General features: G+C 38.1%; 1 protein-coding gene across 1 annotated transcript in view; it reads left to right on the top strand.

The window, feature by feature from the left end:
• N (neurogenic locus Notch protein) overlaps positions 1 to 15,729 on the top strand; it is a 116,566-nt gene that overhangs the window by 2,730 nt on the left and 98,107 nt on the right. Inside the window, exon 2 of the mRNA XM_074123704.1 lies at positions 11,930 to 12,008. Within this exon, the coding sequence (XP_073979805.1) occupies positions 11,930 to 12,008 (79 nt within the window). The remainder of the gene's footprint in view (positions 1 to 11,929; positions 12,009 to 15,729) is intronic.

Below are 15,729 nucleotides of genomic sequence, written 5' to 3' on the forward strand. Positions count from 1 at the left end.
CTACCTCCAGCCAGCAGCGTTTCCAAAACTGACTAATAATCATTGCTGGACATTAAGGACAACAAGCTGAAAATGATAAGTAGGATGTTGAATAGAAGGAAGCGGCGATCTACTGTGGGAACTGGAGCTGGTCAGACTGCCTCCCTGCCCCCACTCTGGGGCCCCCTCCTCGTGCTCCTACTTTCTGCTTAATTCGTCAAAACTCCTCGTTGCATATTTACTTTCCCTTACCGGAAGTAATGCAGATTATTCAATTTGAGTTTTCACAGTTTTGACAACTTGAACAGCCGGAAATACTCCCACGACCTTCCCCTTATCATTGGCTACTTTACATTTTCTTCAATCTCTGCCATTTGTTCACATTTCTTTCTTCATAACATTATATCCTTTGGAAAACGGTACATTACCCTGAAATATAACCTCAGAGGTGAGACTGCCCTCACCCAACTCCAAATGAAAGTTTCGAGATGAAGTGCAGTTACTCTGCAATGGCCAGCTGGTCGAATAAAATAAAAATTAATTACATGCATTTTGTTCACACAAGCAGACGTTATTTTGCCTTTTATTAACTCAAACCTTATGTTTCTGCAGACAACTCTGCTCAGAATTACTCTCTACCGCAATACTTCCTCTTAGTAGCTGTAAGAGAACATAGAGGAAGTAAGGATATCCAAAGTAGAAGTGAATGGTTCGAATGGGTGCGTGGCGGAGTTAGGAAGATGTTATCGCAAGTTATTCCTTTTGGTTTGTGTACAAAACACTGCTTGCTTTATCAATGATTGCTTTATCTAAGCACAAAAACCACTATCTTATGTTTCGATAAAGAGTACAGCCAGTCTACAAATATTCGCCCTGCAACTCTGTTTGCCAAGAGTTGTACAAATCTAGGATTTTTGTCTTTCCTGCTTCTAAGGAAATGTTTTTGTAAATTTCATTGTTTCATTGGTTACACTGGGACTATAACCTCCATGTTGCGCTGTATTTGTTGTGGATTTATTTGTTTAGAAATTATTGTAGGTCTTTTGCGACCTCAGAACAAGACTGAGTTTATTGCCGCGGTCGGTTCAGCCTCTACTTTTACAGCTACAAGTGCAAACGTAATATAAGAAGACAGTTTCTCATTTCAGCAAAAAATTCCAGTAAAAGCGCAAAATGTGTCGCTTTGTATCGTTTCGGCCTCGACATTGAAAGTGGTAGAAGTTTGTTTTAATTGCTAAAGTGCTTAAAGAAATAGAACTTCTTTATCAAATATTTTAACTTTCTGGCATCTCGTTCGGATGTAGTTATCTTGGTGCGAGGCAATTACAACAGTTTACTAAACAACACTGTTTATCTACACGCATAGTAGCTGAAACTATGCTGTTTATATGTGTGAATGATGAGTCTTCACTTCCGGAACTTCTGTTGTTTATAACAAGGTGGTACTTGTCTAGTTCCTAGAAAGCTGAGAGCTAATGCTCGGAATGCAGTAGACGGAAGGTCAGAGTTTGCACTGCATATCAGAATCGATCAGCATAGAAGTTTGGTGAAGAGGCAGACGAAGCACTTTAAGTTCAAAGTTTGCTCCAACTTGAGATTCCATACAAAGCTTCCAATGAAATCCGCTAAACCGAATAAGTTCAACTCTTACGATTTTTTTAGTAAATTTAAAAAAAGAAAAACCCGTTTTTGAACTTTTCCTTACTTCTAAATTCAGTTCTCTAAACTCTTACAGATTAATGGTTGTCTAATTATGACCAAACGCTTTGTCCATTCACACGTTTGGTGGTCCATTGGTGACCTCCAATGAAAATGCCAACTTAGAAATTTCTTCGGTTTCCACTTGGTGTTCTCGATGATTCACAAACCTCTTGACGTTGTTCTTCTGGATTTTTTTTTTTTTTTTGCACCGTGGTTTGGTTTATTAAGGTGAACATTCTACGGTTTAGTAACTAAAAACCCAAAAGTTGTTTTGCTATGTGATTGTGAATAGAGGTGTTTCCCTTAATAACTCCTGAAGGAGGGAATGCCAAGCACCCTTGAAGTCCATTTCCACAGCTAATTCCATAAATATATTCCAACGGTCATTTGGCGCAGATAGACTGTTGGACAAATTTGGCTGTAATGGAAAGGCTGCTCCTGGGGCAACCCAATTGGGTACTGAAGAGCGTTTAGTACATCGTTGCAGATATTGTGTTATGGGTCTGTTGGAACTTGCTTTGGCCTTATTAATTGAGTAAGGCTATAGAGATCTCTTGCCTTTGCACTGGACTATAATGAGCATCTTAAACATTCAACAGGACGAAAACAAGAGATCAACCTTCAACATGAAACTAAAAACCTTTGGGAATTTTCACTTCAATCCCATATTAATGGGACTGTTGTGTGAAACGTTTCGTAGAGACGAGCTTGCAACAGAACTGTATGAGACAACAAATTAAGGCTAATTAGTAATTGTGTAGTGTCTTGAGCACTTCCATTACAGCTCTAAACTAAATGTTTTAATTATTGTGACGCGTAGTTGTAAATTCTACGTTTGTTTTATTAATATTATGTTCGTATGTGTTGAATTATGAGTAACATATCAAACCAACGAACCAACATTTTATATCTATTACAGTATCCATTTGTTTAATTTACTATCACTTTCTAGTTTGACTATCGTTATCATTAATACCAACTTTATTGTTACAAATCAAGGTCAAACGTTTAAAACGTTTTCAATTTTGATAGCATTTTTTTTTTCAAAAGTAACCCTGATCTTTACTCCAGCGGTTGTCATAGAAACTCTTGGACCTGATATGTACTTGGGAGAATAGCCCACCTGGAAAATTAGGTATTCAGTAAAGTAGTAAGAGGTATTTGTTCGCCAAGTTTCAGTTGATTCGCTTGTGGACCGCATCCAAATATGAGCTTGCAGCGTTCTAAGATTTTTAATTTTGGGGCTATTTTCATAACAAATCCCAATATTACTATTCGAATTCAAAACTTTGTAAAACTGGTGCAGCCTTTCTTGGCCTACAGAGTTGAGATAATGAGCCAGCCATTTAAATAGAAGTTGGCCACATAGTCTCCCCGGCTAGAGGTGGTTAGTTAGCCAGTGGCAATCTCAAATCTTCAGTGCAGAACTTATTACCATGTAGTGGGCGGACGGTTATGCTAATGTGCAGGTATTATTAGAAAGTACCTGCGCTGGAAACTACCTGGTGGCCGATTGCAGGGCCTGTAAATGTCATCGGCACCCTTGGGCGAGCTCTACCTGGCCCCATTCCTCCCTCTCCTAGAGTTTCGGCTAGAATTCTTTCTGTGTCTTACTTTGGCTCATGTACAACTTTTTATCCCAACCATGTTATCTCATTAGGCAGGTATTGAGTTGAAGGGTGGTGGTGCTTTTTGCCTTAACGGTACCATTTCAGGGTAATGGTGGTTTTATAAATTGCTTAGAGTTAACAAACAATTGTCTAAACAAAAGAAAAAGAGAATCCAATAGCAATCTTCAGACCAAGAAAGTTTATTTCTCATTATCATTTTAAATCTGGTTATAATTTATAAATTTCCGTGAGGTTAAAGTAAATAAACTTGTTTTATTGAAACTTTCGAAGGTAATTTTACATGTTGAATGCTCTCTTACTTGAAGTAATGTACCACTTTAAGTATTTAAGTCTATATCTGAAGTAATTAGGGCATTCCAATAATAATAATTACCATTAACCAATGGATAGTTTGCCAACCTCATCCTTACGAAAGCATTCTATTTTACAATGAAAAGAAAAAAACCTAGAATATTATACTGTTCTTAGTTGACTAGTACATAATACTTTTTGAACTTATTAATATTAACAGCTAAAGTGAAGTATTACTGGAATTCTAAATCTACAAAAGCATAGATATTTCTGTTCGTTAAAGACAGCTAAAAATCGTAGCTCTTTCTAAATCTGTTCAGAGAAGATTATTTTACAATCTCCATTAAATATTTATGCTACTTTCATTATTTATAAAATTAATTATATGACAACATAGTAGAAGAAGAAGGAGAAGGTAAAATGTACAAATACAAAGGGAGTATGATGCGAAAGAGTAGACTTTGTAGGAAAAGTCAATAATAAAGCCTTTCCTCAAATTAAAAAGCGGTGCATGGTGGAAATTTATTCTTATGTCCGCAAATGTAATTTGGAGAAATAAAAGAGGAAATGTATTCAAAGACATTTACAATGCATATTTATTTAAAGAAAAATTTCTTGCTTGGAAATATTTTTACCCTTTAATTGGTTAGGTTTTTGTTTCAAATGAAAATGTAATCATAGATTTCCTGTCATGTCTCTTTCCATTTTTGGTTATTACTCTAGATGAGTATGTATTATATAATTCTTCATTATGTTTTGAAACTTTCCTTTATTAATCTACGCCTAGTTAAAAGCTTGGGAATTTGTAATTACTTCAAATTTCGAATTGCTGTATCTCCTGTCCTATTACTATCGTTTCTGCGAAATGAGTTATAGTACTCATTTACCTCTACATGCAATTCCAGTTTCTAGCTGCATTTTTAAATGAGATATAAGGTGATAAAGTTTGGGAGTTTTACAAAAAAAAAAAAAAAATTGCTTAGAGTTTGAATTCTTGATGTAGATTTGAAGCGTTGGTGAAGATCCGAAAAATTAGGCGAGAATGGTGTCCGAATAGAAGTTATCGATAAAAAGGCGATACGAGGGCGGTCTGTCTGATGTGTGATATCACTAATCTACGTCAGCAGCAGACAGTCAACAGATCTGGTGACGTAGTCTGGTTTAGGCTCTTTCTTTATCCATGGCTACCAACTGTCTCCAAGATTAATTGGTCACTTGGCAACAAATGAATAAAACAAAAAAATCTGCGGAAATTAAAACGTTACTACAGGTTGCCAACAAAACAAATTTACTTTACTTCCTCTTAGCGCGTTTAAGAGGAAGTATTGCGATCGCCTCAAATTGAGTTATCGCTGGAAATAATCGATTTGAGGCCTGAAAAAGTGATTAAAACTGTCCGGTAGGTAATTTTTCAGAGAGAAAATTTTTATTCAGCATAGATTTTAAAGATTTCAAGAAAACTTGAGCCAAACTTGAGCATCAACTGCATTTTCAATTACTTGATTTTGTAAACAACGTAACGCCTAAACGTGTAGAATGAGGTGTCATTCGATTCGGAATTTCATGTATATATGGTTCTTTGGGGTCTCGATGGTTTACATTACAGGAAGGGAGTTTGCCTCCATGTAAGAGAGTCCCTCTTAAACTATTATTAAATAATATATCCGTAAATCTTGGCCATATTTTAATAAAATTAGGCAGAAAGGAGAAGTAGCAGAGGAAATATTGTAATCGCACCGTATTCTTAGTTTGATTTCTCTTTGCCCTTTTAGGGAGGAGTCTTGTGAACGCAATTTAATTTTATTACCTTTCTTAAGGTAATGAAAGTATTACTTATTGCAAATGTTAATAAAATCTGTAAACCAGGTATGCAACTTCACTGAATAGACTTTTAAAGGTTTGTAATTTTTGAGAAAACGACATTATCGATTAATTTGAAAGTTAGATTGACAATTAAAGATATATTTATCGATTACTTTCATTGGAAAGTTAAATTAATAATTGGATTTATGTTTCCGAAAAATCTATGACATTCAGTTAGATTAAACGTCACAAGGTATGCAAGTACCCAACATTTCATTCATATTTCAACCCTTAATTTCAGACATTTAGAATCGTCTGATAAAGCTTGTGTGTTTTATTCAAATTTTTTAACAATGATATCATTTAAATAATTTGACTGCATTCAATTTTCATTAATATTGTTTAGAATTCATTAAATGTCACGGACCCTTATGCTGGTCATTTTCAAATACAAAATATTTGTTCAGTAAAGTATAGCATCCATTTAACTGAGATTGATTTTAATAGCAGGTATTTATCAAATTTTTATCAATATTTATCAAATTAATTTTATCAAAATGGGACTTCGGGTTTAGAAATATTGGTAATAATAGTTTTAAGGGAAGGGATTAGCTATGAGGTTAGCATACTGGACTCCCACGCGGAGGTCCCTGGTTCGAATCCAGCAGCTGACCCTTAGATTTTCTCTTCCTAGGAGCTTCTTACAGCTCACTGTCCGGTGATGGACAGTGTTGTCTGTAACGAGAGAACACTGTCCGGAGGCCGGCAGTGCACTGGAAAAAGCTCCGGGCGCTAATGACCTCAGCTGTTGATGCGCCAAAAAAAAAAAAAAAAAAAATAGCAGGTATCAATCTATTAATCATTAAATCTTTAAAAATCGATAAATAACAGCCTCTATGCAAATAAACAAACAAAATGGCGGTGAACAACAGGTCAAACTTGGCCCACAATTTCCTTTTACCTACTTCCCAAGAAAATAACCATTATTCCCAATTTTCTGTTCACCCTTACATTATTACTACAGACAACAAGACATTAAGCAAGAAAAAACTTCTATTTTTCATGTTTTTACTGAGAAAATGTTTTATTGCATAATTTGCTTCTCCATCAAATACCTACGGGGGAAAAATTAGTAAAAAAAATTAAACTTTTATTTTAGATAGATATAATTACTAATAAAGAATTGGCCAATCACAGTGAAGAATGGAAGTGTGAAAAGTAGGTGGGTTTGAAGAGCCAATCAGAAGCGAGAACTGTTTATTAAACCACGCCTACCAGCCATGTATGTCACACCACGCCCACTTTGGCCTGTAATAAAATGGTAGATCTGTATTTTTCATTTTACTATTTTCCATTTTCTTTTGACAAATGAAAGTATGTGCCAATTTTATTTAATTTAGGAATTTTTGGCTACAGAAGAATACGAAAGCACACGAATTAATACGAAAGCACAGTTAATATCAAATAAATAAATTTTAATTTAATGTAGTCCATTTAATAGAGTACTTTTAAAGAAGTTTTATAATCATATAATTAGTAAAGTACTTTAATAATAATTGCCTCTACTAAAAATATGGATATCTTCCTTCATCTATTTTATAATACATACATGTGTATAATATACACGTGAGGGGAGAACATCTAAATTGAGAATGTAATAGAAAAAAACTACATTTAAATTTAATATTAACAAACTAGATTAATTATTATTACTCTAAAATATTTATCGGATTCTTTAGGGATGGATCATCTACATTTTTTGGTTTATTGTTTGGTTGCTGCACCTGTACGTATTACTTACGAGTGAATGTTGTCCTCCTGTATGTCCTCCAAATAGCTTCTTCAAGTTTTCTCACATTTTCAGCACTCGCCAACGTTTCTTGGGTTAGGAACTTAGGAAGTCTGCTTTACTACTATGATACTGGATGTAAGTTAGTAGTTGGCTGTTGCGTACAACACATTCCAAAAATGATTTTAAAAAACTTAGGAACTTGAACTATTTATCATTCTAAATAGAACTTCGAACTTTTCTTCAGGACTCATTTCTTCAGTGGGGCTTCTCACGTGACTTTCAAGTCGCAGTTTCCCTATCATTTTTTCAGAGTCGGAAGTTAAGTAATATTAAGTGGGCCGGTTTTTTCTAATTGTCAGGCGGATTTACTCCGTAACTGACTGTCTGTACTTGAGACGGAGTTCTATCATAGGGGTACTACTTCCGGTAATAAAAAGTAGATAGGTGCAGATCTTTGGTCCAGCTTTGGCACTATTTGTGCGGACCAGCTGATGACTTGTAATCGGATTTTCAATTTTTATCAATCTAGAAGGCAGATGAACTTTACTGTTGTGCTGGCCGGCATGGAATGCTAAGGACGCGCGACCAGTTCCTGTCCGCCCCCCACTCCTCGCGTTACGACCACCATTATCTTCTCCGCTGTGTCAGATCATCTCCTTTTCTAACTGACACCCCCCCCCCCCCACTGCAGGCAATACAAAATCTCCTTAAATTTATGAGGTAAAGATGTTTATTAATAATGGAACAATTACCTCAATGCGAACACCCACCTGGAAGTCTGCTTTACTACTATGATACTGGATGTAAGTTAGTAGTTGGCTGTTGCGTACAACACATTCCAAAAATGATTTTAAAAAACTCAACTTTGTTGCTGCCAAAATCTATTTCCTTCAAGCGGAAGTTCCTGTTTAGCCAACTTTTTTGAGATTTATTCGAAAACGACTCCTACGATTTTCTTTATCCTTTTGGATTTGGGCCTAATGCGTAACAAAACTAAAAAAAAACACGCTGGAATAAAACAGGGCCGACAATGACCAAATAATCTAATTGGTTGTGGATTAGTTAAGTGAGTGAGTAGGATCTGGCGGGTGTAGAGTGCGACTGCGAGCGGGAGCTGCTTAACGAGCTATTTCCTGTTATTAGACGTATGATTGTGTTGGCTATCATGGTAGGAGTACAGGAAGTATCGCTTTAGCAGCAGTCCTGCCAGTACAAACACAATCAGCTGGTAATGACGGTGTCATTTAATTGAACAGCTGTGAGATGTGTGTTAATCTGCATGTATGTTGGAAGAACGACATAGTTTATTTCTATAATAAGGTCGCCTTAGGAGACTGCTCGTGCATCGCCCTTGGTTATAGGCTCTTAAGCAGTGGAAGATATTCGAGGTCTCTCAAAACCGGAAAACAAGGGGTTTTACTCATTGCATCTTTGTGATTTTTCCGGTTTAAAATGGAACATAAATAAATTAATCTTAGGACTTAATTTAGTTCTCGCAAATCACAGAAAATCAGATTGATCAGGTTAACGTTTGTTACAATAGTTATCTTTGTAAATTGATGCAGTTATCTACCAACTTTGATTAAGTAATGAAGATGCTGTACCCGATTTCTAACATTTCGAAATGCTCAGTTGGACATTCCATTTCTCTGAACGCCCCCTTTCCAGTTAAATCTTTCCATTTTTATTTTAAATTATTTTATTTGAGTCAACATCTGATGTCATTAGCGCCCGGAGCGTATATTAATGCACTGCCGGCCTTCGAACTCTAATCTTTTGGAAGTTGGAAATTTTGAATACAGATCAATCCAAATTTGGAAAATTCTTTCATTTCTTTGATTTCAGCCTATTAATTGATTACATCTCTTGTGATAATTGGCAAAATAACATCACCGTCATTTGGAAAAGTGAATTGGTACGGTGATATTGCAATAACTAACGATTAAAACGGCCGTTTAGATTGTAAATGAGTTTTTAAGACTGCCTCCTTGATATTTCTGGTTCATTAACCTGACTCACTTCTTACTGGAGCTGGAAGATACTCCTATCTGCTTGAGATTTCAAATGACCAACCATTTTTCCAAAACATAAATTTTCCTGTTGCGAAAAACACGTCCGGGAAATGTGAAAACAGTACCGTAAGTCTGGTTTGGCTAGTTGGAATGATTGTGCCGTTGATTGGATTGCCCAATCCAGAGATAAGACCGAGCGGCGGTGTAGCTGGAGAGGTCGATGTGGGCCGCCGAGGCATGCTGGCTCGCAGCGGTTCCCAGGCTCCAACCCCCGAGGGCACCACGACCCACCGATCTAACCTTCCACTACCCCCTCATTATCGCACTCCTCTCATGCTCCTTCTTCTTACTGTTGTTATTTAGTTTTAGCCAAGACAGCCCGCGGGCTCACAACCACCCTTTACCCCGCCACAACACGTTCACGACCTGCCTGGCTCCGGCAGCCATCTTGCCTTCTTATCGTCCTCTCGGTACTCTGCTGTCTTACTGTTCTTTGGTGAACCTGATTGTCATTCTTCATCAGAAATGACTTCCAATGATGGGGGAAAAAAATTAAATCAAATCTAGTACCTTTACCGCAATAAAGTTAAATTTTTGAAAATTACACAAGATTAGTTGACTTCAATAGAACGCATGTTCATTTTAAGTGACCATTTCCGCCGACTTTCTGGCGAATCCTAACTTTCTGGGTTTCAAGACGAAATATGAAGTTCGAGCTGCCTGCGATATTTTGGTTTTGAGCAGAGTTCTCAGCGCCATCCTCTTGGACCACTTTTTCGAAATATTGATATTTTTGCAAAACAGACAACAAGAGTTTTATGCGTACGTAAAATAACTTTAAGAACTGCTTCTTCCTGAAGGATAGTCGCTGATGTTTTTAAACTTCCGGATCTTGTAAAGAATCAGGAGTTGTGCTGTGATTGGACTAAGAAGATTTCTGGGTGTTGCAATGAGGACATTATTTACAGACAGGGACAGGTTTATAAAGAAATAGAAGATTAATGTGTTCTGATCTGAATGACAATGGTGCTGCCATCTGTGAATCAACACACTTGATGAATCCGGCGATGTTACTCTGTTCAGTCTGAGAGATGAATAAGGCACAGAGGGCTGGACAGATGCAGGAACATGTTGAGCAGGGTGCTACCCTCTAGGGCTCACACCTGCTCTATTGTTCCACAAGGGTTACCGAGCAGGCATTCTTCGACACTGTCAGAGCTCCTGAGCTCCTTGCTCTGTCTATTGTTCTCTTGGTCCCCCCTCTCCTTGCACGATGCCACCCACTTCCTCTCAAACCGTTTCTTAATCTTCTTTACCCAACATTCCTTCGGCAGAGCGTTAAACTTCTTTCTATGTATTTTAGGCGGCACTGTTCCCTGTGCCATCTCATGTTCATCTTCATCTAGCGATAAAGCCTTGTAAACCCAGTAAAACCTGATTTTTTTACTGCAAATTGGCGCCTTATCATATCTACTGTACATCCGGCAAGAATTGCTTTGAATCAAAACGCCAAACAAAAAGCAGCGCTACGAAATTGAACAGTTTAATGGTTTTCCTTGTCGATACAATACAATACACAGTACTCGTGGTGTTGATGGCTTAAGGCTTCCTAACCTGCTGTTTTTCCAGTCTGTCGCAATAAAACATCCCCTTGGAGAACCCCTCAGTTTATTTTTATGGGATCTGAGAAGTGGTTGTTTATTTCGATAGATACCGCAGCTTTACAGTAAAAATTTTCCAGAATTTTTGTTATTTTCTTGCAGATGTCGATTTCATGGAATTGATTCCAGAGTAAAGTTTGGTTAATCGTATCGAAACACAGGGCTTTCTTGAAGTCGACAAATCCGCAATGAAGTTTACATCTTTTTTCTGAAGAAACACCGCTCTTATAGCCTTCTATGAGAAATAATCCCAGGTACCCCAGATCAGTCAACTCTAGAGGGGATAGTGCGCAGTGAAAAGTATAGTCCAGTCTACGAGGTTCTCAGTCCATGCATCTGCGCAATCGAGAATCACTCTAACGGTTAAACTGAGGCCGATCGGCCTGCACTTAGCTAATTAATATCGGAGGAGGAGTAGGAGGTGGCGATATAACGGCGCAGTGCGGTTGTGCAATCGCCTAATTAACACGTATAGATATCGGGGGGGAAGATTTAAGACGCGAGCAGGTTCGCTTTCTACATTCAAGGACTTAAATACTCTGCCGGCCAACTAAGCACCAACTGCGAACTTCTCATGGGAACTTGGTTACATTTTTCCCCGCGCTACATTCTATTTTCTTTTGTCCTACTTTCAGATCTAGTTACTACTTTCAGTTCAAAATATGTATTAAGTATCGACCATTTACATGTATGTAGAAGGCACAGCGTTCATTTCTGACTAATTTTTTTCCTATTTCCTCTTCCTTCCTATTTCCTGTTACTTCTAGTTACTTCCTCTTAATCTTAATCTTACTTTCCATGAAATTCATGGGGGTCCTGTGATGTCACAGTGCCCACATTAAATCTTGCTTAACGTGAACCAGCACAGATCGCTCACCATAACATTTAGCTACATCAGTTAATATATGCTGCATTTAACAGCTATTCCAAATTTAAGAATTGTAGTAAGGTAAAATGTTGTTCGTTTTCTCAGTTTTTTAACGTGCATCATTACAATTATTAGTTTTTATCTTTTGTAGAGGATTAATTAATTTATATAAATTTTGTTTGTATGTGCAGGTTTCGTGTCGTGCTCTCCAAACCCATGTAAAAATGGCGGAGGATGTGTGTCCGTGCCACGAGGAGAATCTTATTGCAAGTAAGTGATTTGGTTTCAGTTTTTAGATTACTTATTTTGTAGACTCTTTTAATATTAGTTGTTTATTTTATTATCGATATTTACGGACAGCTTCACAGAGGATAAGCTCAATCTGATATCCTGTTTGGGATCCGGAGAGGATTATAGTGAGTCTCTAGGGGATCTCTCCTGCTCCTTTTGTTGCCTTACTACTCCTTGTGGAGTTCGTGAGAATGATCAAAATAAGGATTCACCTGATGATGTAGTATTCTGTACGCTATGAAGGAATGAGGTTTGAAGTGTTTGCTTAGGGCAGCAAAATTGGATTTCATTTAAATGGGATGCTGTGAATCAGGACCGCTGCCTGGATTTCTCGACTTGGTCTCCCAGCTGCGATTAGAAATGTCAGCCCAGTGAGAATCTGACTTACTGATCAGGAAAAACAATGTCCTCTGTGACTAAGCTGACTGAGGCTCGTCTGCTAAGATCTTTAATGTACACCGGATATAAACAAAATAAACCGCTAAATACGTTTCATTGCCGCCAACTAATGCATATTTCCGTTTATTTCTTCCAGTTATACAATGCACTTGTTTCCTTTCTGCAATTGTCAAATCTAATAGAACTATTGTGACAGGTTAACATTTTAACTAGTGCCATTGTGTACCTACCAATGTGCGGATGTCGGCGTTTTGCGCGCAATGCTCGATAAATGCTCGTTTGAAAAGTAGCCAACAAAGTTCTATATAAAGGGAGTTTCAGGTTTCCGCATTGCCAGCAATAAATCAGTTAAAACTTCAAATTGAGAGCTATCCTAGTAAAAATGGCCAAATTGGAGCCATCTTGGCCTAAAATTGAGGTAATAATTAAATTATTAATCGTCAGCACAGGAAAATCTCTAATGTCAAGCAATTTTGCCATGACTAGTAAATTCATAACTCTTATTGATAAATTAGTCAGCCTGAGTTGTTTCTCACGACTGAAAATTCTTCAATTTTGTGAATAAATAATTTAAATGGCTAAATCATCACAAATTTTATGACTAAATTTAAAAATCGTGGTGGTATTCGGGCTGTGACTTGCTCAGTGACTAGTTCCGTTGTCAGATTCAAGAATTATTCCGATGTTCATGACTAAATTTGGCCCACATTGTTCTCAGTAGAGAGAGAGCACTTTTACTCGCGCTCTCTCACTTTATTATTGCGATCGCACTGGGATCCTGAAGGAAAGGAGGTCGTGAGGAGGTTACACTTCAGGACTACTCTTCTCAATCTTGACCAACCAATAGAGTCGACTTGGGCTCTCGGTCGGCCAGGAATATTTGGAGACAACTTTCTCATGAATAAATTGATTAATGCGAGGATAATTAATTACCTGACCACTAATCCAAGCGTTACCTTCGTGTGATCGACGGTGCGATCTAAAGCCCCAACGGTAGCCCGTATCTAAATGTGGCTGTTCCTCTGGAATCTTTCCGGCGAGTCGGCCCGGAATGACGCTGGCACTCTCTCACGGGACTTTGCCACACTTTTTTGTGTATATTGTTGTCGCTTGATGTTATTATTGAGAAGAGTAGCAGTGATGGAGGTTACAGTAGTGATGGAGGTTACATTAGTGTTGGTGGCGAGATAATCAAGTTTGTGGAGTTGAATAGAGAAGCCTTATTAGATTACCGGCCCACCCCCCCGCACCGCTGCTGGCAGTCCGACTACAAAGAGCACCCCCTCCACTCACCTCATCTGCATACTCTTCTCCATATTTCGGAACGAATAAATAATTATTCTTCTTCTTTATTCCAACTCTTTGTTGTTGGTACAGACATGGTCTACGGAGCAAACTGCTACTGCCCCATCTTCTTCAATAACTTCCAAAGAGATATCTTTCTAAACAACATGTTTTACACAAAGGAAGTTTAGCTCTTCTGGACAAAAACAGCTCTAAGTACCTCCCCCCTTGGTGATAGTTCCCCTTGGTGATATCATGACCTGCTTCTACTTTCTTCATCAGTCACAGCGCCCTGCCCGCAGTGATTACCAAATAATAAGAAAAACATTTCTTTTCTGAAGAGCAGTTACCAAAGATTTGTTCCTAGAATGTTGGCAACCTCTTAGTTTGGTTTTAGATGAGGACCCTGTTCTACCTCATCTAGGTACAGTACTGCGGATTCATTGGCTTTCCAACTTTCCTTCAGAATCAAATCGCTCTCTAATCCTGACCGATTAATTGGGAGTCGGGAGAGATTCACAAAGTTCAGCTTGAATGCTTCGTTTTTTTTTCTTCTTTGGCTCGAATTTTCTACCCAAATACGCCCATTAAACTAATCCAAAACAGAGCCTAGCGGTTTCCATCCTGCCCACATGAACGTTGGGTCCACATGAAGGATGACCCAACATTGCAGCCACAGAAGAAAGCAATGAGAAGGTGTTGGGCGATCAGTGAGAAAGAAGTATGAAGTAGCTGGAAATATACGTATTTTCCATCAAGAATGAAAGGTGATAATTAAACAGATCTTGCGCGTAGCGGTAATGTCACTACTCGCCTAAAGAGGCAACAGCAATCAAAACAATGGCAGTACCAAAGAAGATGAAATCTTTTCTTCTCCGGAAAGGTGATGGTAGGGACAGTTTTATCGATTATCTTGCAGTGAGTAAAACAGTCAATAGCGAGTACCATGCAACTCTTCCGGTTTTACTGGCGGCGGAACGATTCTTAAGATCAGGTCAGCATTGAAAAAGGAAAACGTCATCTTTTATTAAGCTTCTGCATCTTGGTGCTTCGGTCAAAGCCTTGCTGGACATTGGGGTGCTTACTTGGAGCTTACAGTGACACACTTCAAGGATGCAATCGAAAAAGAAATTACGTAAAACATTAAATGCATATTCGATATCGAGAGTGTTTTTTACAAGTAGGACTAGAATTTGTTCATTTTGGCTGCGTAGTTAGTAACAACCTGACCGTGTGGATTAATTTTCAAACTGCGCTAAAGTAGCACCTTCAACGAACGCTTAGTAATCGTGAACATAAAGATGACGCTGCAGTCGAAGATGCTGTACACTGGTGAGTTTAATAGACAATCAAGAAGAACTTCACTCTGTTCTCGAACAATGTACCAATTTCATAGTTTGTTTTACGGGACAGTTTTTGTATATTGTTTTCTTTTTTTACGGAGCAGCCAGAGGGCAGTTCTGAGGTAACTTTGTTTACTAGATGGAGGAGGCGACAAAAACTTGGGACTGTCAGAAGAGATCTCCAGCCTTCAGTTGAGCAGGAGCAGCAGCCCTAATATATGTATATATAAGAAAGTTAGTTCCCATATCGGATGAGGCAGTGTGAGGCATGCAGATGCACGTGATGTCGGCCTAATGGAAAAACCAAGATCTCGGACCGCATAGTTGATTGGCCGTGCTGGTGTGGAGAAAATTGGAAATTACCGTCGTAGTTGCAGCTCTGGCCGCCTGCAGTGCTGTCTCCACACACGGCTTATTTGCATCCACCACTGGGCGTCCGTCAAGAGCTTGTGCTATCCAACAATCTACGTGTCGATATCATCTACTCGAATTTTGCGTCTGAAATCCTGTTATCATTATTATCATTAAACAGCCTAGCACTTGAAAGCTCCTTGAAAAGTCAGCTTTGTTTAAAAACATGGTGTGTTTTTAATTACCAACATTATATTGCGCAACGGGACATAATAAAATGGATATGACGTAATAAATCTTTTTCTGAAACAGAAAGAGCAATT

Source organism: Rhodnius prolixus, unplaced genomic scaffold (genome assembly GCF_049639745.1).
Source record: "Rhodnius prolixus isolate KJV_2025 unplaced genomic scaffold, Rpr scaffold_1, whole genome shotgun sequence".
NCBI classification, from domain to species: domain Eukaryota; kingdom Metazoa; phylum Arthropoda; class Insecta; order Hemiptera; family Reduviidae; genus Rhodnius; species Rhodnius prolixus.